The 25,864-nt window shown below is 37.0% G+C and overlaps 1 protein-coding gene across 1 annotated transcript in view; it reads right to left on the bottom strand.

Moving 5' to 3' along the window:
- SUFU (SUFU negative regulator of hedgehog signaling) overlaps positions 1-23,393 on the bottom strand; it is a 46,177-nt gene extending 22,784 nt beyond the window's left edge. The window contains exons 1-6 of the mRNA XM_070945295.1: positions 23,161-23,393; positions 16,289-16,423; positions 9,349-9,485; positions 3,406-3,548; positions 2,365-2,450; positions 369-441 (exon numbers count right to left, since the gene is read on the bottom strand). Of these exons, the coding sequence (XP_070801396.1) occupies positions 369-441; positions 2,365-2,450; positions 3,406-3,548; positions 9,349-9,485; positions 16,289-16,423; positions 23,161-23,312 (726 nt within the window). The 5' untranslated portion in view covers positions 23,313-23,393. The remainder of the gene's footprint in view (positions 1-368; positions 442-2,364; positions 2,451-3,405; positions 3,549-9,348; positions 9,486-16,288; positions 16,424-23,160) is intronic.
- Positions 23,394-25,864: the final 2,471 nt, after the last annotated feature.

Genomic DNA, 25,864 nt, shown 5'->3' with positions numbered 1-25,864 from the left:
AGCGAGGGAGGGAGACAGAGAGGGAGGGAAGTTAGGAAGGAGGGAGGGAGGGAGGGTGGGAGGGAGGGAGGGAGGAAGGAAGGAAGGAAGGAAGGAAGGAAGGAAGGAAGGAAGGAAGGAAGGAAATAATGTATGTGACCCAGTTCAGTAGCAACAGTGAAACTAATCTGAACTGAGCCATTTATTGACCGTGCTTCCAAGAATTGGGAGCATGAAGACTCACAAGTCAAAAATTGATAGCAAAATAACAAAATAATTGACTATTTTTTCTGAGAACATTCCAATACAAGGAGAGAATTGTTTTGGGTTAAAAATGCAACTGTGTCCACTCGTGAAATATCAATAAACTAAAAAATGAAAATGCATACTTGCAGATGTGGATCTATTTCGAATATTGTTTCCCCACGTCGCATATCCGTGATTAACCATGGACCTCCTGCTCTATAGATGTACAAAAAAAAAAAGAATAATTAACTGCAACTATCCCCAGAATTTTAGGGTGTCTTGTGCATCTTTACTAACTATATCTCAGACCACAAAATGCCTTCTCAGATTCTCTTTGCAGGCTATCAAATTTGTACGAATGTACATAATTCTTTAGGTATCACAATCCTAAGGGAATACGATATCTAAAATATCTTCACACTAAAGATATTTATTTTCCCCATGTTACATAAAGTAACCAATAGAAGACAGTATTTTGTAGCTCAGGGTTGAAGTTTGGGGTCCCTGGTACTCTCTGAGTTTGGATGTTTTCTTGCAAACATTTAATTACCGAACTAGGTAAGTTCATCAGTGCAAGAAGGGAGTGTGGACCAATTTCATTTTATATATTAGAGGTTTGTTCTGTCTTGTGGTCTTGGTAGAATGATATTGATGATTCATTGATTAGGCTGTTGCTTACTGTTAGCTTGTTTGTCTGACTTGGTTAATTTCCTGACTGAGGTATTTATTTCTTGATTGTTGGTCTAGTGTTAATCTTGGTGTTAATCTCTGCTCATCTGGGTGTTGATTGCTGATGAGGAGGTGTTTTGGTCTTTTTTTTCCTTTTTGGCTTTTTGATTGTCTCTTTTGAATGGTACATAGATGTTATTTCTCTCTAAGGGGCTGTTGGTGGCTGATTTGTTTGAGTGCCATGCTTCCAGGAATTTTCTAGCGTTTTTGGACTTGGCTTGGTCTAGGATGGCCTGTTTTCCAGCTAAAACTATGATTAAGTCTATCCATGTGTTGTGAAATAAAGGAGTTTTCATCCTATTTTCTGACTGCTAGTTGGTGTTCATGGATGCGCTCTGCTAATCTTCTGCCTGTTTGTTGTACGTAGTGGTTCTTATAGTCCTTACACTGTATATTATAGATCAGGAGTCACAAACCTTCTGGACCTCAGAGACCACTAAATTCATAATTTTAAATGCCGTGGGCCACTAATATGATTGCCTAATGATTGGGTGGGTGTGGCCAGGTGGTCATGTGACTGGGTGGGCGTGGCCAACTTGATGTCACTCACATCGAGGAGTGCCTCACTGGCCTCTACTCACTCCTCTCCTCCCAGCCACTCCTGAGTAAAATAGCTGGCTCAGTTCAAATTGGATCTGACCAAGAAGGAGGCTCAGCAGAAGCACCTCACTAGGACTATAAGCATAGGCTTTCCAAGCAGAGGGAAGACCTGCAGGAGTGCAAGGCCAGGTACTGGTGCCTGGAGGCTCAGCAGGCTGAGATGGTCAGCCAGTTCCAGGCCATGATGCAGTCCCACTGGAACAAGGCTCTCTGGCTCTTCACCACCAGCGGCACTTCCCTCCAGCCTTTGCCCAAAGCCCCACACCAGGAGGCTGAAGCAGACCCCAAGTCAGAATTTCTGCCCCCCTCCGACCCACACAAAAAGACCCTGAAGGGGGAAGACTCTCTGCAGCAACACAAACATTCATTTCACATATCCGGCCCAGGGGCTGTAATTTGAGGACCCTTGATTTAGTGCAACATAAAAAATGCAAATAATTTTTCTGCAGACCACCAAAATTTTCTCACAGACACCCCGTGGTCCATGGACCACCAGTTGGTGACCACTTTTATAGATGACTCCTGCTTTTACTTCTGGGCCTGCTGGGTCTTTTGGTTTACTTAGGATGCTTTGGAGGATTTTAGTTGGTTTATGTACTATGGCGATGCCATAACTAACCAAATAAATTGCAATTTCAAGTTGTACTGTGCAATTAAAGGGGGGGGAAGAACCTCAACTATTTAAGTATACAGGTTTTTAAAAAGATTATTTCAAGTGTGGCATTTGGAAGTGGCTGAATTTATCTTAATCAGACATTGTCTTTTAACTGCTGATATGACTTTCAAATCAGGTGGAAATGCTCTACTTACACAGGAACAGTCCGAAGCAATTCTAATATACCCTGCCCATTCCACTGCTGTGCTGCATGAAGCTCTTCTGTACATACTCCAACAATCTAGAACAATAAAATAAAATAATAACAGGATCTTTTTATACATTACAAGTAAATATATTGGAAAAACTAACATAATGTAGCACAAATTTAAACGATAGAGAAAAATGGGGGGGGAAGTCCTGTGCACTGGAGGAAGGGACCTAAAATCTGGGCAAAACTCTAGTGAATGCCTTTTGGCTAAGATCAGTTGTAGCCTTTCAGAACCACTGGCGTTCACTAGCCTCCCCCACCCTAACAGATGGCTCAGAGATGGCTCTGGAGAGGAAGGGAAAATGTTAGTGAAACTTGAGTGTTTTGAGCCTTTCCCTCCCCTCGGAAAGCTCAGAGAGGCTCCAGAGGGGAGGAAAAGAGAAACATTCTCCCCACCCCTGGAAGACTCAGAATGCTGACATCTGCTAGCATTTTCATCAGATTTGAAGTCTATTTCTCCAGCATGCCAAGGGAAATCCAGTGTTTCCATGGTCATTTCCCCTGATGGAATGGGGAGAAGGCCTGGGCTTCCCAGGTGTGGTGGGAGGCCTGGGCCATCTCTCTGCCCTACTATATCTGGAGTTCCCTGGGGTTCTGCTTAATAACCACATTGGGGGAGGTGGAGGTTGCAGTTGTTGAATGAAGTGGTCGCACGGCATCTCGCTTAACAACTGCTTTGCTCAACAAGAAAGATTCCAGGCCCAATTGACATTGTAAGGACTATATATTAGATGTACAAAAGAAAGAAATTGAAGTCTGATGAAAATGAACTAAAGTGACCTAAAAGTCTACCACAGTTATTATGGGAAGTACTTGGTACTTTAGCCTTGACCAAAATTACTTACATGGTTTTTAATGGGAAATGGTATATAATGTCTTTTTAATATCTAAAAATAGAAAATGACTGATAATTGTTTATATAGAAAAATAAAATATTATTTCTTATAGACAATTATAAGAATACTGGCTGCTAGAGAACACATACCTGGAGAAATGTTACGATTCCAAATGGTGTCTGAACTGGCTGCATTTGTGGATCTTCAGTCAGGAGCATATGTTGGATTCTAGACTCACTGTTGTCCAATGGACTATGCCAGGATACATGGTCACCACTACAGAATGTATTTTCTGTTGAGGAAAAGGAAGGCAAACTTCTTAAAAACCTGGAATAATCAATAAATGGCCAAAACAAGCATCACATCACCATAAAAAGATTACAATAGAAGCACTACCCATTTATTTTCTATTCTTATGTATAATAATGGAGATTTTTTTTAAAAAGTGAAATGGCTTACATCTACAGGTAGTCCTCGACTTACGACCACAATTGAGTCCAAAATTTGTGTTGCTAAGTGAAACATTTGCTATGTGAGTTTTACCCCATTGTATGACCTTTCTTGTCACAACTGTTAAGTGAATTGCTGCAGTTGTTAAATTAATAACATGGTTGTTAAGTGAATCTGCCTTCTCCATTGACTTTGCTTGTCAGAAGGTTGCAAAAGGGGATCACATGACTGCAGGGCATTGCAATCGTCATAAATATGAACCAGTTGCCAAGCATCTGAATTTTGACCGTGTGACCATGGGGATGCTGCAACCGCCGTGTGAAAAACGGCCATAAGTCACACACCCATCTGGGCACCACTGATTAGAAGGCAAAAAAAGTTACCACTCTTGATTTTTTTTTAACAAGTCTTCTATGAAGTGACTACTCTCTTTAAAATTCATTCTACTTAGCAAGCTGGTGCAGAAGGACAGTTTATCTCTGATCATCCTGCTCATTCATCTGGACTGGATTCCATGAAGTTTTCTACATAAAATGTTGGTCCTGCCAACCCATGCCAGGAACTCTAAGTTCCAGTAAACAGGAAAATGCAGTGAAAAATTATTTTTATTTTGCAACTTTATGTGTCACTTTTCGTTAAAAAGAGTCAATGTGACTTACGAAGTTCTAACAAAAACAGTAAGGCACGAGGCTAGAAACCGGGACACCAGGAGTTCAAACTCTGCCTTAGCCATGAAAGCCATGGGTGACCTTGAGCCAGGCACTCTCTGTCAGACCAACTCACCTCACAGGCTTGTTTTGCAAAAATAGAAGATGGAAGAAGTATTAGGTACGTTTGCAGCCTTGAGTTATTTATAAAAATAATAAAGGCAGCAAATAATAAACAAATCAATTAATCAATCAATGCAACCTTGATAAATAAATTGTTCAGAGCCTGGCAAAAACATCCCAATGTAGGGATGTTTTGACAAATATTTTGTCAAAAATTTACGTCTACTTTGTTTCTAGAAACTAATCAGAATTAAAATGCTTAACATATTGCAGTAAAGTTAAAATCCATATATTATATCATTCATAGTTGGCTGCTAGTTTACAGTGCTGTCTTAATGGCGGTATCAAAAGCTCAGATTTTAATATGCCATTATTTTCTGTTAAGTTTTATCCATTTGCACAAAAGAATGAATGCAAGTAAGTTTTAATACCATATGCATTTCCAACCACCTCCCTCTATTATCCTAATTAATCCACAAGGAATCTTTGGATCCATAGAGAATCTGATCATGGAAAATCCTGCTTAGATGAAACATGTCCCATTAATCCCTTGACTACAGGAAAACAAAATTCTACTGATCAACAACTATGAGGGTTAAGGCATTTATTAGAGCTAGGTTATGGGGGCTGGAAGTAACATAACTTTTAGTCTCCAAATCCACTTTAGAAATATCTTGCAGGAAGATCAGGAAAGAAAATTATTTTCATTGGAAACCATCAAAGCCTTCGAGGGAAACCTGATTTTTTGACCACCATGAAACTACAGCAATTGGGCCAGAGGATTAGGTGCAGGAAAATAAAGTGTAACCTAAGGAAGAAATATTTCACATTTCAACAGACATGTATGGAAAATCAATTGATACATTCAGATTTCAAAAGCATATAAAGACTTATAAAGAAAAGGAACATGCAGCTGCTCAACAATATTCAAAGCCATCTTACGAGTCCTTAGGATTCCAAATTTCAATGTCTTCCAAGTCATACAAAACACCAGCTAGGACTCTGATTAACTAAATGCTTTAATTATGTAAACCTCAGTCACTATTTTCCATAATGAAAGGAGTTACAAAGCGACTTATTCCCGAGGCTTGTGTTTTTGTCACAATATTCTCTTGATTCTGTATTTTACTGCCTAGATTTCTTCCTTCAGGAAATCAACCATTTCCAACTGGTTTTCAAATGCTAATACAAATCTCTGCTGGAAGTCCAGCTATTTGTGTCTATTTGGATGAAGACTATTTAATAAATGTCTTTCTTCTACAGATATACCATTCATACTAACTGCTCAATTAAACTACAATTAAACTAACCAACTACTACTATTTTCTGGACTATAGGATGCACTCCCTCCACCCCAAAAGTGGGTAGAAATGTCTGTGCATCTTATAGAGTGAATATTGTGGCGGGGGGAGGGGAGTTGGTGCGGTGCCGATCAGCTGTTCTAGGTGGTGGGGATTGCCACCGCCTATTGCTGCTGCCCCTTCACCACCGATCAATACGATTGGCGGCGAACAGGCCAAGGTGGTGAAGGGGCCGCGGTGGTGAATGGACCTCAGCAGTCCCCGCCGCCTAGAACAGCTGATCAGTGGTATTCTGGGAGGCTGATTCAACCACCAATCAGCTGCTCGGCAGTGAAGACTCCAGTGTTGCCTTGTGGCGGCAGCAGCTCAGCTCAGTTGTCCGGTGGTGGGCGCAACTGAGCAGAACCCTGACGAGCCACGTGCTGGTGCTGCGATAACATGCTGAAGCTGACCAGGCTGTTTGCTGTTTGCTGCAAAGACACTAGCCAGATGAATGCTGCATGGATACTGAGAGGTAGAGGCAGATTTTTTTTTTCTTGTTTTCCTCCTTTAAAGCTAATGTGCATCTTATAGTTTGGAGGGTCTTATAGTCTGGAAAATACGGTATATGAAAAATTATATGGATTCAATTTCAAAACCTCAAAGTGAGCAAATCCAATATCAAAGCTTAAGAAAGCGGACCTTGCTATCGTATAATAACAGCAAGACCTGTCTTTCTATAGAGGTTTCCCACAATACTTGGATCAAATCATTATCAAGACAAATTATTGCTATGCAATTTGAAGTTTTTGGGAAAAAACACTAAACAGACATTTTTATCACTGAAATAATGACTAATTCCTTTAATTTTCTGTGGAATTGTATCATCTTCCAATATTATCATTCAACCCAAATTGTATCAAAATCCTAAATGTCCTAAATGAATGGAAAGTGAATAAGAAGATACAGGTAACAATAATTTTAAAAACTATAACCTCTTATATGAAAAATATGGATGGATGCTATCATTTTTACTTTAAATCAATTAGTGGATAAGAACTAAGAATCTTTATCATTAGCTCTGGTAAAAGGTAAAAGGTAAAAATCATTTTCATAAAAGGTGAAAGGTACATATCATTTTTCTGTTGCCACCCACATAACAATTACGACATCTATTAACACCTTGATTTGGACCACCAACATTTTTAATTTCTGAGATACCTAAATAGAGGTTTATTGAAATTCAATGAGCATCACTAAACGTTATGAGACAAAATAGTCTTTATAAATATTTATTATTAATAAAATTTGATGTGCAAATTTTAAAGCCAGAACAGAACAAGGAATTGTAGATCCCAATTTGTTAAAATATTGGAAACTGATAGATGAGGGAAAAATTAAAATCAGACAATAGGGAGGAGCTGTTACAAAAATAAAACTGGAACTGATAGTGACAACTGAAATTAGAAAGTAAGCATGTTTTTGATGAAGCTGGTGAAGGTTTATAATCTTAGCGCACAACTTGATTCTCAGCTGTCACTGGATTTGCACATCATAGCTGAGGTGAGGTGTACTTTAATTATAGTGGTGCCAGAAATAATCTGCAAACTGAAAAACTGGATTCTGAATTAGTCACAATATTCTGTGGTGACATAAGCTTTTATTCTGGAAGTTTTCCTTATGTCCTTATGACTTCCAATAAATGTTTACAAAAACCACTTACATATTAGAATGTTACCTATCTTTTAATGCATTATATGAGAACATGTTTACTATAAGTAACAGAACCAAAAATATGGCATTCTAAAACACGGGTGTCAAACTCGCCATGTCACGTTGCTGTCATGTGACATTTCAGGTGTTTTTCTCATTCGTGGAGCTGGGGTGGGTATGGCCTGCGCATGACCCATTCAGCCTGTGGGCCACCAGTTTGACACCCCTGTTCTAGAACAATTTTAAAATGAAATTACAAATATTTTCACATACCCAATGATCAATTAAATTACTATACAATATTTTTGCAATAGTAGTTTAAATATTCTTGTATTAAAATCTACTTCCAACAAAGATGTCACAGATTCAAGTAATAATTGAAGTAATTTGAATGTGCTTCTGAAGAACTCCCAACACTTAAATGATCAAGATTACAATTCACTTGAATGCATAATTAAAAAGATTAATTCAATAACCACTGAAAGGTAAATCTGAAACATGAACCTCTTGTTCAGAGGTCAAAGCAGTCATTATCCCATGAAATATTACTCAACATCTAGTTGGTACACAGGAACAAAACACTCCTGAGGCTTGAGAACACTAAATCACAGAAGGCTACTGCCATTGAGACTCAATGTAAAAACAGATAAAGCTTTTGAAGCAACAGCCAATTTAAATAGTACAAAATATCCAGGTTTTTTTATATGGATTCCATAAAAAGTTCAGTAAAAGATAGGAATTTCCTATTAGCTGACTATAGAGACTACAAAATAATAGATACCCAAATGGGTTATAAAGGAAAAATACAAAATAAAAATGTTCATCTATATTTTTTTTATTTCTAATAAAAATAAAGCAAAGGTGATATGATAAGAATGTTTTAGAAATATGAGTAAACATAATGAAATGGTTTGGACCATTAAATATTATTTCCATTTAGAAAATTTGTTAATGGAAAAGGGATTTCAATTACTAATGTTCTCACCTTGAGCTTGCTTCCCTTTTCTCTAATTCAAAGTAAAATCACAAAGACCATTCCCACCAAGATCACTGATATAAAATGACAGCAAACTCCACTCCCTACTAACACTGTTGATGTTACTTAGTTTGATAAGGAAACTTCTGCAAGAAAAAAACCAAGCTTAGAGAGCACCAAGGACCCGGCAATGGAAATATATTTTTACATTGGAAACCTGCAAGCAAAATGTATTGCAAGCAAAAAGTGCTGAATATTCTATAAATTAACATTTAAGATAAAAGAAAGTATCAGAAACAAGCTAGAGAAAGATTTAAACTTTTGGCTGTCAAATAATATTGAATGAGATTGCTTAGCAAATGAGGCTTCAGTAAAAGAAAGATATCTTCAGATGAAAAATAATTAATTTCCAACCAATAATTAAGAAGAGGGGTGGGAACTGACTTATTTATTGGCTGTTGGGATTGAAGTTGGTGAAATGGCTCAAACTGTCAACCCAGAGAAAACCAATTTGTAAATAAAAAATAGTCAACAGAGACATTCTAAGTTGAAAAACATGCAGCTACAAAACTACTAACTCAAAAAGACAAGACAAAAAAGTCCAGGATTTTAACTGGTCTGTAAAATAATCTGGATACCACTATTCAACTGAACATTGGTATTCAAAGTCCTTATTCCTAGATTATGAACAGTTTTCAGAGTCCTTACTAGTGCAAGTGATAGCCTCTAATTTGCTTTATCAAAATAAAAATATGAGTTTCATCTTTCAGACAAATTACGCAAAATTCAAATTAATGAAATATCTATGAAAAAGGAGCTAGAATCAGAGCTAATTATTGCAAAAAAAAAAAAAAAAACCCAACAACAAACTATTAGTGTTTAAAGTAAACATTTAAATTATACCTGATTGGAAGACATATCTGGCTAAGCCTTGCATTAACTCTGCTGGCCAGGTGGGTGGTGCAGATTCCCCAGTTTCACGCTTAAGTCGAAATGTCAGCTCAAATCCAAAACCACTTGGTCCATCTGGTCCAGTAAATCTGAAGGAAATTAACCACAAAAGGTTTCATAAGAAAGGTTCAGGAATATAAGTTTAGAATTCCACTGTTCATTTATTCTACTTATTTTACTACCAGTAGTATTCCTCTGTATCAATACAAATTCACAGTATTTACCTAAAATCAACAAAAATATTGATAACAGTTAAAATATGTGCAATACATATAAATAAAAACTTGTTAGTAACTAATGAAAGTTAGAACAATGCAAACTAAATTATAATGACAGCAAAAATAAAACAAAGCTTAAATAAACAGTATCTGTCAGTTTAGAATGGCTCTCAAGTTTCAACGGCATCCTATCAAGAAAACTGCAGATTATAAAAGTGTACGAGGTTAGAGGAATTTATGCAGAACATTTCATTTTTATCTACTAATAACTTTGATAATTCATTAGTTTCCATGCTGCTAGAAAATGGCTATTCATCCCATTAGAAGAGTCTTAGATAGTTTCCCAAACTATGAAGAGTTACTGCAGTAGACAAAATTGCAATGACTAGTAAATGTCTTCAGCAAAATGACTTTTCTCTATTCTACAAAGATACCAAGTTCATTTTATATCAAGTTTTTAAAAGTCATGAAATTAGTGTTTTGATCTGTAAAGGATGCATGTAGCTGTATCCATTTATTCTAGATGAAGATCAAATTAGCAAACAGATTCTCTGATTCTATGGATTTAGAAGAAAGGAAGGGCTATGGATTTGTAGCCTTTCTGGATCTTCTACCAGGAAGACAAGAGATAGCTCTTATGAATTTCTAAGCAACAGTAGTTAATCTTTATAGTGTACAATGACTGCAAATGCCACCCTTGTCCCTCTAGCTTAAATTCAAGTTTCCCCAAGTCATACATTTCTGAAAATTCGACAAATTCATGGAAGTTGCCACTATAGACAAATGGAATATTGAGAATAGGAGTAGAGAACATTCTTTTTCTCAAGAATTGCATTGCCTTAGGAAAGGATTGTTAGAAGTCGAATTGCAGTGTTCATCCCTATTATGCAGAAGTATAGGTACAGTAGCCTGTTCTGACTTAAAATACAAATCTAGGTTAAAGACAGGCTTGGGGAACAAAACTTGTTCTTAATTCAGGGACTGCCTGTAGAAAGAAAGCACAATTGTCTTTAACTATGCCAAAGTCGCTATGTTGGGGGAAGGGAGGGGGGGATGATGAGTTCAGTACTAGCAAGCAGAAGAAGTCACATATAGCTGTCAAACCTCCCAGATACAATTAAGGACTTGATAAAAGCAGAAGAGGAATTCAGTCCCCCCAGCACTGCTGTGTTCACAGTATCTTGGGATAGCAAAAGATGCAAAGAGAATAGAATTCAAAGGAAGGAAATCAGGAAGAAACAGAGGGCCAATGTATAATACTGAAAAAAGATAAATGAGAATCTGCCTATCTTTACTGTTTTTTAATAATTTTAATAATTAGCTCTTTCCTCTCTCAGTGTGTTATATTGGAAAATTGTTTTAAGCTAGAAAGGAGATTATTCTCCAAAGAAGCAGATGCAGATATGCTGCAGACTGGCTTTGCCCTGAGCTAAATTTAGTCACATTACTCTTATTAAAAACAGTCCTTTTAAGTTCAACTACTGTGCTATAAATATAAAGCAAGAATCTCTCCATGCTTTTAGAACCAACAACAAAAAAGTGTTTTTAATAATATCGGTGTATTTTAGATCCAGGAATTGTGTATGAGTTTAAGTAGTTCATGTCAGCCTCTTTGTAGGTGGGCTGTTTCTCAAATTAGCTACCTCAAACAATTGACTTTTAAAGCCAAGCATACTCCATCAGACTTAAGCAAAACAAAAAACGAAGGTGGTCATGGCTTCCAGGGCGGTCTACCACCAACAAAGAACAGGAAATGTGCTGAAATGCCTTGGTGGGGTGCATAAAAGATTCAGGTTTTGTAAGATATGTGGCCAAGGGTTTAAGATATACAAAACTACCCCAAAACAAATGGGTATGAATTGAAAACATTTACATTTCACTTTCTTTCTCCTTGAAACAGAACTGCAGCAACTACGTATAGAGAAAATGAAATAAAAAGTTGTGGATTATATATTCTAAATTGCAAAACAAAGGGTAAAATAGGCACTGCCAGCTAAAATGATGATTATATTACACTCTATATTTAAAGCTTCAAGCCTGCTCCTGATACAGTCAACCGAATATTTTACTTTTAACAAGACTAATTATAGATAAATAGATAGATAGATAGATAGATAGATAGATAGATGATAGATAGATAGATAGATAGATAGAAAAGAATATATATGTATATGAATATACTGACTATTACAAAATTTAAAGCAGAAACCAAATTGACAAATTGATATTATGACAAATTGGTCATAATGTTCTTTTTTCTCAAATACTTTTGAACACATCACTAGGAATTCTTTCACCTAACAAGGTTAATAATCATCAGCTTTAAAACATATTATCACAGATATGTTACAGGTATTCTTGGAGTTACAACAGTTTGTTTAGTTCAAAAGTTACACAGCAAAAAGATGGTAAAATTTACCGCAACTCACTTAACGACTGAATCATTGTGCTACTGAAGTTCCTGTCCCAATTGTGATTGTAAGTTAAGAGCTATCTATACAACATCAATAACAATCACATGCACACAGCTACATGAAGATGGCGCCGTGGTTAGAGTGCAGCACTGCAGGCTACTTCAGCTGACTGCTAGCTGCAGTTCAGCAGTTCAAATCTCACCGGCTCAAGGTTGACTCAGCCTTCCATCCTTCCAAGGTGGATAAAATGAGGATCCAGATTGTTGGGGGCAATATGCTGACTCTGTAAACCGCTTAGAGAGGGCTGTAAAAGCACTGTGAAGCAGTATATAAGTCTAAGTGCTATTGCTATAATTCCAGCAAGATAGTTCTGTCTGGGATGCATCACTTGCAACAAAAGCAGAATCTGTACACTTTAGATTAACTGCTTTATGGCTATTGGTGTCTGAGAGATACATCTTACTTAGTGTAATGTGCCACTGCATTGCAATAATGATTTATGGCTTAAGTTTACCCATGAAGCAAATCATTTTGTTCATGCCACAAATCACTGTTAAAATAAATTATGACTTAATAACCTGAATCATATCAAAGGTCATTTTATGTAGTGTCATCTACATGTTAGTATGTTATCCATGAATAGGCAGCAATAGTGACAGAATATAAAATACAGATTTGTATTTTATAATATAAAATACAGATACATAAATGCAGCAATTCTATTTAAACATTAGAAATTATAAGTAAATGCTGTCTTGCTATCAATACTTTTTTCTAATCTAACACTTAGATGAAGTATTACTACCGCTTTATAAAGCCCTAATAGAACCACACCTGGAATATTGCAACCAATTTTGGTTACCATACTACAAAAAAGATGTTAAGACTTTGGAAAAAGCTCAGAGAAGAGCAACTAAGATGATCAAAGGCCTGGAGACTAAAACATATGAAGAATGGCTGCAGGATTTGGGTTTGGCTAGTCTAAAGAAAAGAAGAATGAGGGGTGATATGATAGCAGTATTCCAGTACTTGAGGGGCTGCCACAAAAAAGAGGGGGTCAAATTATTCTCCAAAGCACAAGAGGACAGAACAAGAAACAATGGTTGGAAACAAACCAAAGAGAGAAGCAAACTGGAATCAAGGAAATTAGGAAACTTCCTAATAGGAAGGACAATTAACCAGTGGAACAGCTTGCCTCCAGAAATCGTGGGTGCTCCATCACTGAATGTTTTTAACAAGAGTCTAGACAGTCACTTATCTGAAATAGTATAGGTTCTCCTTCTTGAGCAAGGGGCTGGGCTAGAAGACCTCCAAGGTTCCTTCCAGCTCATTCATTTTAATTCTTATTCTAACTTATAAACAAGAAAACATACAATCGCCAATTACAATTAAACTTCATGATGAATCCTAATTTCACACTAAAATTTCCTTCTCAAGTATTTCATAACAGTAATAAATAAGAGCCTTGGTGGCACAGCAGACTAAAGCACTGTTAAGTAGCACCAGCTGCCTGCAATTACTGCATGTTCAAATCCCACCAGGCTCAAGGTTGACTCAGCCTTCCATCCTTTCGAGGTAGGTAAAATGAGGACCCGGTTTGTGGGGGCAATAAGCTGACTTTGTATAAATATACAAAAGTATGAAGGCTATTGCTTAACACATTGTAAGCCGCCCTGAGTCTCCAGAAAAGGGCGGCATATAAATCAAACTAATAATAATAATAATAATAATAATAATAATAATAATAATAATAGCAATTGTTCATACTCTAAAAATAATACTTTAAGCCCAGAATAAAACAACCCCTTTGAATTATATTGCACAGAACTATTTTTAAAACCTGCGTTTGTACTCTATACAAGTGCTTCCCAACCTTCTGATTTCATATATTTTTGAGGAATATTCTATTTATTATTTTTAAAAATACTGCTTCCTGTACAATTGCATATCAACTCAAAGCATCTTATAGTGCAATTATTAAAACAATGCATACAAAATAAAATATATTTATTAAAGTGTGATGAAAAGGAAAATAAATAAATCAGAAACCATCTAACATTCATGCAGGGAAAGCCTGGACAAAGAGATTTATCTCCAACAACAATTGGAAAGATATAGTAACAGGATAGATGTTTAAATCAGTTTATGCCCAAATCATTGTATATATAAAACAGTTACTTTGGGGTGGTTCATATACAGACCAAGACATGCATGTTATGGATGCTTTATTCACATATCTTTGATACATAGTTGTTGTTGTTTTCAGATACAAACTAAAAGAATATTGTTCTGCATTACTCAGATTCTTGCAGCCCCAAATATCTTGTTATGAATTTCATTTTTTGCCATGGCTAAAACATCTGAAACTGTTAAAAGAATTCATTTCTGCCAAAATATGGAAGTCAAAACATTTCAGATTTTCTTCTACTAAACTGGGGCCAGTCCAAAAGGGATCAACAGAATTTCTTGGATGCAATTTTTGAAATGGAAATAGGAACACATTTCATTTCATAAACTCCTCTACAATATGGAGGGTGGGAATCCATTCCAATAAAAATACCACCCCAGAAAATTCATGCCCATGTATTACTGAAATATAGTATTCAGCCATTTTTGGCCAACACACCAGGGGGCAATCATATGCTGGGTAAGGCTTCATCCTTGTCTGCAATAAAGATGCTAAACTAGCTAAGCTACCTATGTTTGACAGTTTTCAGCCAAAACAAGATAAGGTATGAAGAATCAGGAGATCTATGGTCTTCTGGAAAGCTCTGTTACAAAGTAAAGCATCTCAGTCAAATGGCCATCTAGGCTCTTCTTGAATACACCTAGTGATAGAGAACTCACCACTCTCTAGCTCTTTGAAGCCACCATGGAACTGCTCTTTCTGTCAGGAAGACTTTTCTAACATGTACTGTATTTTTTGGAGTATAAGACACACCGGAGCATTAGACACACCTTAGTTTTTGGGGAGGAAAATAAGAAAAAAGCTGATTGGTGGGTGGATCGGCCTCCCAGAATACCCACAACCAGCTGTTCCCAGAAGTAAATTTTAGCAACAGGTTGGTTGGTTGTGAGCTCTGCGCCTTGCTTTTTTTTTCTGCCTCTGAAACTTCTGAAACTCTTTTTCAGGAGAAAAAAAAATTCTGCCTCTAAAAGCCTCTGAAACAGAGCTTCAGAAAAAAAGCTTCTTTCAGAGGCTTCTTTTCTGAAGCTTCTTTCAGAGGCTTCTTTTCTGAAGGACTATCTGTACTCTGTTCCATCTCCTTTCTTTGGTATTGGTATGTAGATTAACCTCTTCTGATCTGTTGGTTATTGAGTCATTCTCCAGATTTGTTTAGAACCTTTACTGTTTCTTCTTTTGTTGCTTGCCATATAATTTTAGATAAAAGCCTTTCAGAGGCTTTTTTTTCTGAAGCTTCTTTCAGAGGCTTCTTTAGATTTCCTCTAAAATCTCCGTTTGCGAGGCTGGGCGGGGCTACATTTGGAGTATAAGACACACCCAGATTTTTCTCCCCCTGGGGGCGGAGGTTCGTTTTATACTCCAAAAATACGGTAATTGGAATTTCATTTGTTGTCATTTTAATCCAGTGGTCTGTTTCCTCCGTTCTAGAATGAGACACTACAGATACTGGTCTTCTAAATGACACCCTTTTAGGTGCAGTATCATGATTTCCCTCAGTCAACCTTTCTCAGGGCTAAACAATCATACTCCACCAAGGCAGGCACGAATTCAGTTGATGTTTCCTAGAAATTTAGTGTTACTAAAATAATCCATATTATAATTTAGCAGTGGCAGTTACAACAGTTGTCATTCTGTGAGCCAATAAGGCCAATTCCCCAATTGTGCTACAAAGAAATTATTTTAACTTGGTACCTCCAACTCTCAATCTTCCCACTGGTCCCAGTGGTTCAGCAATACTACAATTGTTGAAAAATTAAGCTGTACCAGCAGTTATATCTTCTCTATAGTAAATATTTTTGGCTATGAAATTGCCGGATGCCACATAATTTTCTTTCTCACTCGTACACTCACAAAACTTAGCTATTCTTGTTCAAAACGTCCCATTTTTTTCAAGTAAAAACAGGAAAAAATATGAAAACTGATGATCTTCTGAGATTCCGGAAATTTAAAACTAACCATTTCTTAACTGAATGCACAAAACTAGTCTTTATTTACTTGCATGTATGTTTCTTCTACTGCATTTCCAACAACTTCAGAAAACAACAAATCGTAATACATAGAAATTAAAGACTTACTCGTGCACTCTGTTATCACCATACAAGTCACTTAATCCAAAGCTTACATAATGCCAGTGCTCAGGAACATTTTGATTTGGACTTCCCAAATTCCTGTACATACTGACATAGTCCAGAGGATCCGGTCCACCTAACCTATTTTAAAAAGAGAAAAAAAAGAAATTAGAATGTTTTAGCCCAGTTTTGGGAAATAGTTTCAAGTAAGTGAATTTACCTCTACTCCACATTATTACACCACTTCCTTCTGAAAACAGTTAATGCTTCTATTTGAAACTAAGTCAGAACTTTGCCTGATGTCATCATAACTACATAGCTGTTGTCATAGATCTTAAAAGTTCTATATTGCTTGGCTTTCATTTTTTTTTTCTGTTTTAATACTGAACAAATTACAGGATTGCAAAGATGTTAGTGTATTGCAAGCAACAAATGAACATAATTAAAATGAATATTTTCATCTGACAGCATAATTTTTCATAAAAATTGTTAATAAAAATATGTCTAATTTTTTCTCTGTAATATTATACCATAAACACCCTACATTTATTCAAAAATATAATGTGCCTTTGTGGAATATTTATCTAAAGATCATTCAGGCATGGGCTAGATTCACATATTATATCAGCCATGATTTATTTAGTTTGCTGATAAGTCAGAATTAGTTGATTGCATGCACCATGCTAAGCCTAAGAAAAACAAATCAAATTAGAGCACAATTTAGAACACAATGTAAGTATGGACCAAGTTAAAGGTTAAATTCAGTAAAACCTTTTTAGATTCAGAAATATGTGCCATTCTTATCTTTCTGCTATTAAGGTAAACTTGTGATTTATTAAGATCATATTAATAAAACTAACCAAGCAACTAGTTTTAATCACTGCAAACCAATAAGATAAAGAGCCAACCTTTTAATTATTGCAAACCAAATAGAAAAAAACTCAAGTAGCATATTTTGTTTTTGTGAAACATATAATAGTAATCACCATCTTTATCAAAATTAGTGATATATGCCATTTGTTACCCCAAACTGGTGAATAACTTTTCTTTTTCAAAATTAGAAATAAAGTGGATCTCAATTCATTTCATAGATGTATGGCATGAAGTCCTAAGAGATGGGTATTTTATACAAAAAAACTGCAAAAACAATTTCCATACTAGAGTTAATATAGCCTAGTTTTCAACCAGATGATGTCAGAAGAAAAATACAATTAACAATGAGATAATCACAGGACAAGCTCAGAGCCTAATTTCCATTTTTGTGTGGAAAAAAAACTAACAGCAAAGTTGAAATAAACACTTTACAGAAAGCTCTAGCATTTTTTTCAGATAGAAAAGGTAAGATCAGAGATTAAGATTGAATAAAATCTCCATTTAGACATCTTAAAAATCACAATTGGAAGGCAAAGTTTAAAAAGAAGTAAAAGAGAATGTCTCTCTTGGGACAGGCTAGATTTCATACATATGGTCCTGCAATTTATTTATTTTTTGTAAAGTCAAAAGTAATTCATAATCAGACTCCAGTGTGCTTAGCTTCTGAATGCTAGCTTCTACCAGCTGAGGCTTGTAGAAGTGAAACATTTTTCAGTCATACCTAAATAAAGTTTTGAACAGTTGGACCACCAGATGTCAGTCTTACTATTTCTGCAGGTTTAGAAAGGTGCTCTTTCAAATGCTTCTGGTTTCTTCAAATGGTTTTCTGTCAGAGACCAACTCTCTACTCCGCAGAGCAGGATAAAAAATATGTAACATCTGACAAGCCTGATTTTCAGTCTTAGGCTTATGTCGTGACTGCAGAAGACCTTTTTCATTTTGAAGAATACTCTTCCAGCTTTCTCTATCCTTGTCTTTACTTCACTGATCATGTCCCAGCTTTCATGTAAATTAAAACCGAGATATGTGATCCTTTCAACTTTTTCTAGTGGTATTCCTTCCGAATTTATCAGTGGTAAATTAATGGGTTGTTTGCTGACGACCAGGATCTTGCTTTTTGAGGTGTTAAGCTTTAAGCCATATTTTTCAAATATTTCTGAGACTCTGTTGATGAAGAGCTGAAGGTCTTCATGCTTACTGGCAAGCAGAATCACTACCAATAGAGAAGCTAATTTAGGTTATTTTACATAAGCCAAAGGAAAGCAAAATACCATTCTCAATAGAAGAACAGAGTGATTTTAAATAGGCTTATGCCTGAGAAACAGATACCGTACTTTTTGGAGTGTAAGACGCACTTTTTCCACCCTAAAAGAGGGTGGGAATGTTGGTGCGTCTTATACATCGAACACAGCCATTTTTGGCCTCCCGAAGCCCCACCCCATGCATCCCATTTTTGCAAAAAATGGGCCCATTTTTCACAAAAACAGGGCATGCAGAGGCTTTGGGAGGCCTGCAGAGTGCTCCAGTGGGCTGGGGAGGGCAAAAACGCCATTATTGCAAAAAACGGGTGAAAAACAGGGCGCACAGAGGCTTTGAGAGGCCTGCAGAGTGCTCCTTGGGGCCAGGGAGAGCAAAAACCTTTTTTTTTTTTTTTTGCTTACCTCTTTGAAATTTTGGTGCGTTTTATACACCGGTGTGCATCTTATAGTCCGAAAAATATGGTATTTCCCAACTCTTACCATAAAAAAGTTGTTTGCATTATATACTGTAGTTTCCATATCATTTTGTAGGAATCAAAATACATCACTTTGTGCCAATTTCCACAAAACTAATCATACCACTGCATTCAATTTTATAATCAATATGAGTATACATTCTTATTTACAAAGAAATATAAGTTTAAGTCATATTTTCTTAATCCAATTCGATTTCTTCCTTTTCTTCTCTTCCCTTCATTCTCAAACCAGCTATATCCAGAGATCAATGCCTACTGTAAACTGCAGAACCAACAAACCTTACTTTTGCTCATATTTATTATGTCAGGCAATGAAATCTTCCAAAATGAAATGAAGTCATGCATACTTGTATTCTAAGAATATTTTTCAGAGTAGACAAATAAGATCTTAACCTTATGCCATTAATCTTAGCATTCTGCTAAGCCCTGAAAACATTGCTTTTTAACCAGGCTTTTAATTTGAACTGACAAGGAAGAGGTAAATATTTTTAAGTGAAATGATGTAGGTTCAAAGTGTTTTTCATTTATGGATTGGTTATGTTTTTATTGTTGACCGACTGGTACAATATGTTGATTGGTTTGTACAATATGAAATTTTGCATAAAGATAAATCTATATTTAAATGAAACTTAGACTAAATAATTTTCAGTTTCTGTTGACAGTAATTAAGAGTACATTACAAGAAACTAAACATTTGCTTAAAATGTTTTATAGAATCTTTTATACAATGTAAACTAATTTCAAACCAAAGCCCTTGGAGGAAACGGGAAATAAAGAAAATGATCAAAATTACCTAATTCTGGTTTTGGTTCTCATAAATTTATAAATAATAATAATAATAAAGAAGTGTTGCAATTATGTAGTGCTCAATTAGCTCATCCTAGTTACTAAATGAAACAAATAAAACGTTAAAAAGTTATGATATGTATGTAGTTACTTACCAAGCACATCTAAATTATATTAAAATAACCAAAATAACTTTACAATCCCCAAGGCATGTGACAACTTTTGAGCACCCCTACTGTTTAGAAATTGAAAGTTGAAATATTTGACACGTCCTACAACCCAGCCAGACATGCTGTCCTTAAGATCTTGTTGATGCCTATTTGCAAACTAACAGTTTTTCAAATATAATAAACCTAGCTACTCAATACTTTCCCAAAGGCATCCTTTGAGTGAAACAAAGTCTAAAATTACAGGCTGTGGTTGATTCCAGATTCAAATTAAATAAATATCTAATTCACAGAGTTGTCAATCACTGGGAAGACTAATCAGGGAAAGGAGCAACAGGCAGCTCCATCTGGGACAATCACAGCACTTTGGCTCTGTAAATCAACAGACACAGAGGAGTAAGATGATACTACTAACTAATATAAAAATCTTAAATCTTTTTCAGTGATCAACACAAGTAAAAAGCAGATTGCCAGATCCTTTCTCTGTTATGATCAAGTACAAACTGTCTTCAATTTATGATGGCAATTGAACCCACAATTTTGATCTTAAGTCCTGATAGTGTTTAGGTTGGTTCATCATGTGACTGTGCCCAATTTTGCAACCTTTTTTTGTGACAGTCATTAAGCAAATGTGGGTGGTCATAAAGCAAACATTGTGGGCATATTGTTCTCAATGGGGCATTTTTTTAAAATCAGCAACTGGAGGAAAATACGTTTCTGGAAAAAACATTCATTGCAATTATATGACCATGGCTGTAAATGTGGGCTGGTTGCCGAGTGCCCAAAATACAATCATGAGCCTACAGGGGGAAAGAGACATCAGAACTTTGAATCCAGGATTTAAGTCCCTTTTTCGGATCCACCGTGATTTTGAATAATCGCTAAGCAACCGGTCCTAAGTAACTGGCTACCTGTACAGAAAAATTATTATTATTTCCATGGGACCATGCAAATAACCAGCAAATACTCCAACACTGGAAGTGTTTAAAAAGATATTGGTTAACCATTTGCCTGAAGTGGTGTAGGGTTTCCTGCCTAAGCAGGGGATTGGACTAGAAGACCTCCAAAGTCTCTTCCAACTCTGTTATTCTGTTAAACCCTTCATGACCTTGGTATTAAATAACAGCAATATTTGAATTCAAAACATTTACGAGTTCAAGCAAATTCATCAAATTTTCTCAACTTCAGTTTTCCCCCCACTATTTATTGATGGCACTATTTCAATCCAGAAATGTGATTACAATAGTTCAATTCCCTTTCTCCATCTATTTCTTCCATGGCAGTTGTGTTATGTGCAGAACATTGGCCATGTCTGTGAAGGACAACTAACCATAATTTGGCCTAAACCATCAATAGATGATTTTGGTGACCAGTACCAGACAATTTATGAAATCAGTGACTGCCCTGGTTATACTGGGAATTGACAAGCCAGGCAGCATTTCTACAGTTTTGCAATGGCAGGCAGTCTGTCACTTCAAGAGCACTTTATTGGGAGAGGCAGTAACATTTTGATTATTTATGTATTTTAAAAAGTGAGATGGTATGACTGAGAATAAAACCACTGCTAATGAAAGGAGGAGATGCTTCACGTATGGACACAACTGCTGCCTAACTACATCAGCAAAACAAATAATCCAACCTGAAAACAGTTTCACAACATCAGAAATTATCCTTTGGGGAAAGTGTATTCAGTGCTGAAAGATAGCAAAGTAACATAAAGATTGGGCTCACATGACATTTTTTTTCCCTTAAAGTTATATATTTTAGAGTTAAAGTGTAACATTAGATGGACACACTAAGACTCAGACATGATTTAAACCAAAGAGAAAAATATGTGTACATATGATAAAATAGGAAAAGAAATGGAAGTAGTGTGGAAAATAGTTAAAGACAAGGAAAAGGATCCATCCACTAACTTACTGCTAGCAATAATATGCAAAAGCCAACTCTTAAAGATGTAATGAATATAAAGGACAGTCTCAAAAGACATGCATTCATTTACGAAAATTGCAGAACCTTATCAATATTGCCCTTACTAAAAATAAAGGTCTTCGGGCTTCTAATGGTTTCTGATATTTATTCACAGTACGGCAAAATTTAAGAACAATTCCTCTTTCAATCTATCTTGCATGCAAGATTCAGCGTAACAAAATTTAAATCCTTTATAAGCTCAAGCTGTTTCTCTGAACACTCCCCTATTCTTCACACAAGGACATGAATCAGGACATCAACCCATAAATAATTACAATTTATAAACTGGTAAAATCACTGTGAGTTATACAGTGCTTTTAGGCCAATGCATATTCTCCCCTTGCTAGAGAGATTACCAGGGAGGGCAAACAATTTGTATGTAGTCTATCTCCTCCTGGACACAAACCCAGCTACTACACTTGCAGTAGCAAAATTCTGTACTGCTGCAATGACCACAAGGAAAAATTCGGTTACAGGACTAAACATGTTTTCTTGTTCCAAGTTTTCATAGATATCTCAAACAATTTTTACACAATTTATATTTATATACATACTTATCTACTTATCCATCAAGTACACATGGGCACGATCTAAACTGTATGATACAATGTATGTTATTGTTATGGATGTTATTATTTACTATTGTTATTGGTATTATCTTTTAATATTATTGTAAATAGATTATTGTCTTTTGCTGGTTTATGACCGTAATAAATTTTATATTCTATTCTATTCTATTCACATACAGACATACATCAGGACATCAACCCATAAATAATTACAGTTTATAAACTGGTAAAATCACTCTTCCAAATTCGGAGTCATTTTTAAAATCTGGGTTTCAACCACCCAGGATTTAGATTTGAGTACAGGCCAGAATCCCGTGTCATTTCAGCGTTTTGGATTACAACTCTCAAACCGCTGACACAACGTTTTGGGGATGATGCTCTAAGAGGGATGATCCCCCTCTCCAACCACTTTTCCTCCTCTCCCCCAAAACAACCCTCTCCGACCCAAGTACCACAAGCCGTCCCAAAACTTAAGTCCCTTCTACCACTCTTAGCCACTCCCAGTTTTCCGACAGATCCTCCTTCACAACACGCGCGCACAGACACACACACACACACACACACACACACACACATTTATCACCTTTCCAACCTCGGCGGAACCGCGTTCAAGGAGCCAGACCCCCTCGCCCTTTGTCGCCCACCGGTCCCCTCGCCCAGGCCCAAACTCGCTCAGGAGCCCCCCGAGGCCTCTTGTCCCAAAAATGCCGCGAAGGTACCCGCGGAACAAACCTTCGGATCGGAACCAGCTCCTCCTCCTCCTCCCGCCTCACTCACCAGTATTTGAGAATCGCCGTGACCTGCAGGGGGTTGGGCTGCTCCGGGTACAATCGCCGGCACTCGCCGTAGATCCCGTGTAGCCCCGGGGGGAAAAGCGAAGGAAACGGTCCCGCTCCGGGGCCAGGAGCAACGGGGGCGACGGTCTCCATGAGGGAACCCGTAAAGGGCAGAGGGAAACAACGGAGCTCGGAGCGGGTGGCGGGGGGAACGGGGACGATCCCGACCCCCGCAGGCAAACCAAAGGTCGCTCCAAACTCCTTTCGCGACCCCAGCAGGGCCCAGCAGCAGCAGCAGCAGGAGGAGGGGAAAAGCGTCCCCCCACTAACCCCGACTCCAGTCTTGATAGGCCACAGTCTTTGCCAATCACGCCGTAGTGAAAGAAGAGGCTGACATAATCCCACCTTCGCCTCCACCCGGTGTCCCACCCCCTTCTCCGCCGGCGCGTTTCTGACCTCTGGCGTCGCTTAGCTTGCATTGCTGACGCTTTCTTGCCCAGAGTGGGCAGAGGGAACGATGTCGCGCTGCAAGCCGTGGTTGAATTACTACCTTGCCCTGTGTCTGTGGGCATTCCCGGTCATCCAGGTCACGGTTGTCCCAAAGGTGCTTTTTTTCTAGAGACTTCCCTCTCCCCCAGAAAGTCCAGCTTTCCTCTAGAAAAAAAGCACCTTTGGGACATAGTTTGCCATGTGTGTATCCGGGGGAGTTCTGCTTCCTTTATCAAATCCTACTTTAAAAAGATCGTAGCCTATGAATCCAGCCTAGGGCGAATAGAGTTTTATCTCCTAGTGAATCGTCCACGATTGCAGTATACAGAAACAGTACAGTATAGAAAGAGTATATTGGAGGTGGTGACCCTTTGAGAACTGTATGCAACGAAATTTCATTTTAATGTATGCTGATTAGCGTACATTCAAAGTGACAATAAAGTTATTAATCTAGTACGTTGAATGCTGTCCATCTCTCCGATAGGGCGATTCTGGGGAACTTATAGAAGGTAAAAGGATGAATAGAAAAGCAATTAAAATTTTAAATCTGTGCACATTAAAAATGTACAACTATGCAAAAACCAGAACCAAGGAGATGGATAGCACTGGGATGAGACCTTTTTTCTGGGTCAACCATCTCCATCTATTCAAGTGGTGTGATTCATACATAATATAATAAATGTAATTATATGTGTATTCCCACTATTGCACTTATATGGAATTATGAGGATTATAATCCTAACATATCTGGAGGGCAATTAGTTGGGAAATACGTTTTAATACTACCAGTACCTTAGGCTGGGTTTATCTTAAAAATTGCTTGCAGTTGGGCAGTTCTAGTATTACCAATCAACATGTATTGTGCAATTTTCTGTCTGCACCTCTTTAATAGATGTGTGTATATATGTGAGATTTTTAAAAGGATGGTTCATCTTATATTCTTGTCTCTACTCAGAGAATTCCGGATATATGGGGTACAGGTTTGAAGTCACAAAAGCTTAATGCTATATTAATGTTGAGTTTTCTGAAAATCATTTTCTTCATAAAAATACACATAATCTTTTAAACAAACTGTATGAAAAACATTAAAACGTTTTAGCATATCTAAATATAAACTTTTCACCATCTATCTCACTGTTTATCACCTGAACTGCAAAGTCATTTATGAACAAGTTAAAGAACACTGATATTAATACAAATACTTGGGAAATTCTCTTTTTTAATTTTATTTATTTGTATCACATCTTTATTATTTTTACAAATAACTTAAGGCAACAAACATATCCAGCACTCCTTCCTCCTCCTATTTTCGCCACCACAACCCTGTGAAGTGAGTTGGGCTGAGAAGTGTGATTGGTCACCTACCTGGCTTTCATGGTTAAGGTGGGAGTAGAGTTTACAGTTTCCCGCTTTCTATTTCTGCTTTAACCATTAGTCCATACTGGCTAGCTGTATAGTTTCTATTTTGCTAGTTAAAGGGGAGTAGAAAATCAGATAAAACAAGGAATGGGAAACACATAAAATATAACAACATGTACTTCCTCAGATTCCATTTGCAATCCATAAAGCATTCTAAGACTTTGCCTTGAATTTCATAGACACAACCACCCAACGTTCTAGAGCCCAATGCTTGTATGAAAAGTATGTATTGTATTGTATGGAAGGCAAAATGTTCCCACTCCGAGTCTCAAAATTTTCTAGTACTTTCTAGTACTTCTAGTACTTTCATACCTACATAACAAGGGTTTTAGCCCTGCCTTCTTTGGCAAGTTATAACTAACACCTCCTGAAATTGGGGTCTGAATTATGATATCCAACCTCAGCAAGGTTTCCTAACTAAATTATTCACCAATTCAAATTTCAGCAAATAACATCTTATTGTGTGCACCAGGTCAAATAAGAATAGAGCCAATTTGGTGTAATGGTTAAGGTACCAAACTAAAAAGTGGGGGACCGTAAATTTTAATTCCACCTATATCATGAAAACTAGCTGGGTGACCTTGGGCCAGTCATTCTCTCTCAGCCCAACTCACTTTACAGGTTTGTTGTTGTAGGGAAAGTAGGAGGAGTAAGATCTGTTGGATATGTTCACCTCCTTGGGTTATTTTTAAAAATAATAAAGATGGGATACAAATAAAAAAATATAGTCTATTCACTGATAAACAGTTCAAGTGTGTGCATTTCAATTAATGTTATGAATGAATGTGGCAACTAAG

Source organism: Pituophis catenifer, unplaced genomic scaffold (genome assembly GCF_029215685.1).
Source record: "Pituophis catenifer annectens isolate HBS135680 unplaced genomic scaffold, rPitCat1.0.hap2 SCAF_6, whole genome shotgun sequence".
In the NCBI taxonomy this organism is placed as follows: Eukaryota; Metazoa; Chordata; class Lepidosauria; order Squamata; family Colubridae; genus Pituophis; species Pituophis catenifer.
Note: the sequence above shows the minus strand (reverse complement) of the source record. Positions and strands in the feature narration are given on the sequence as shown.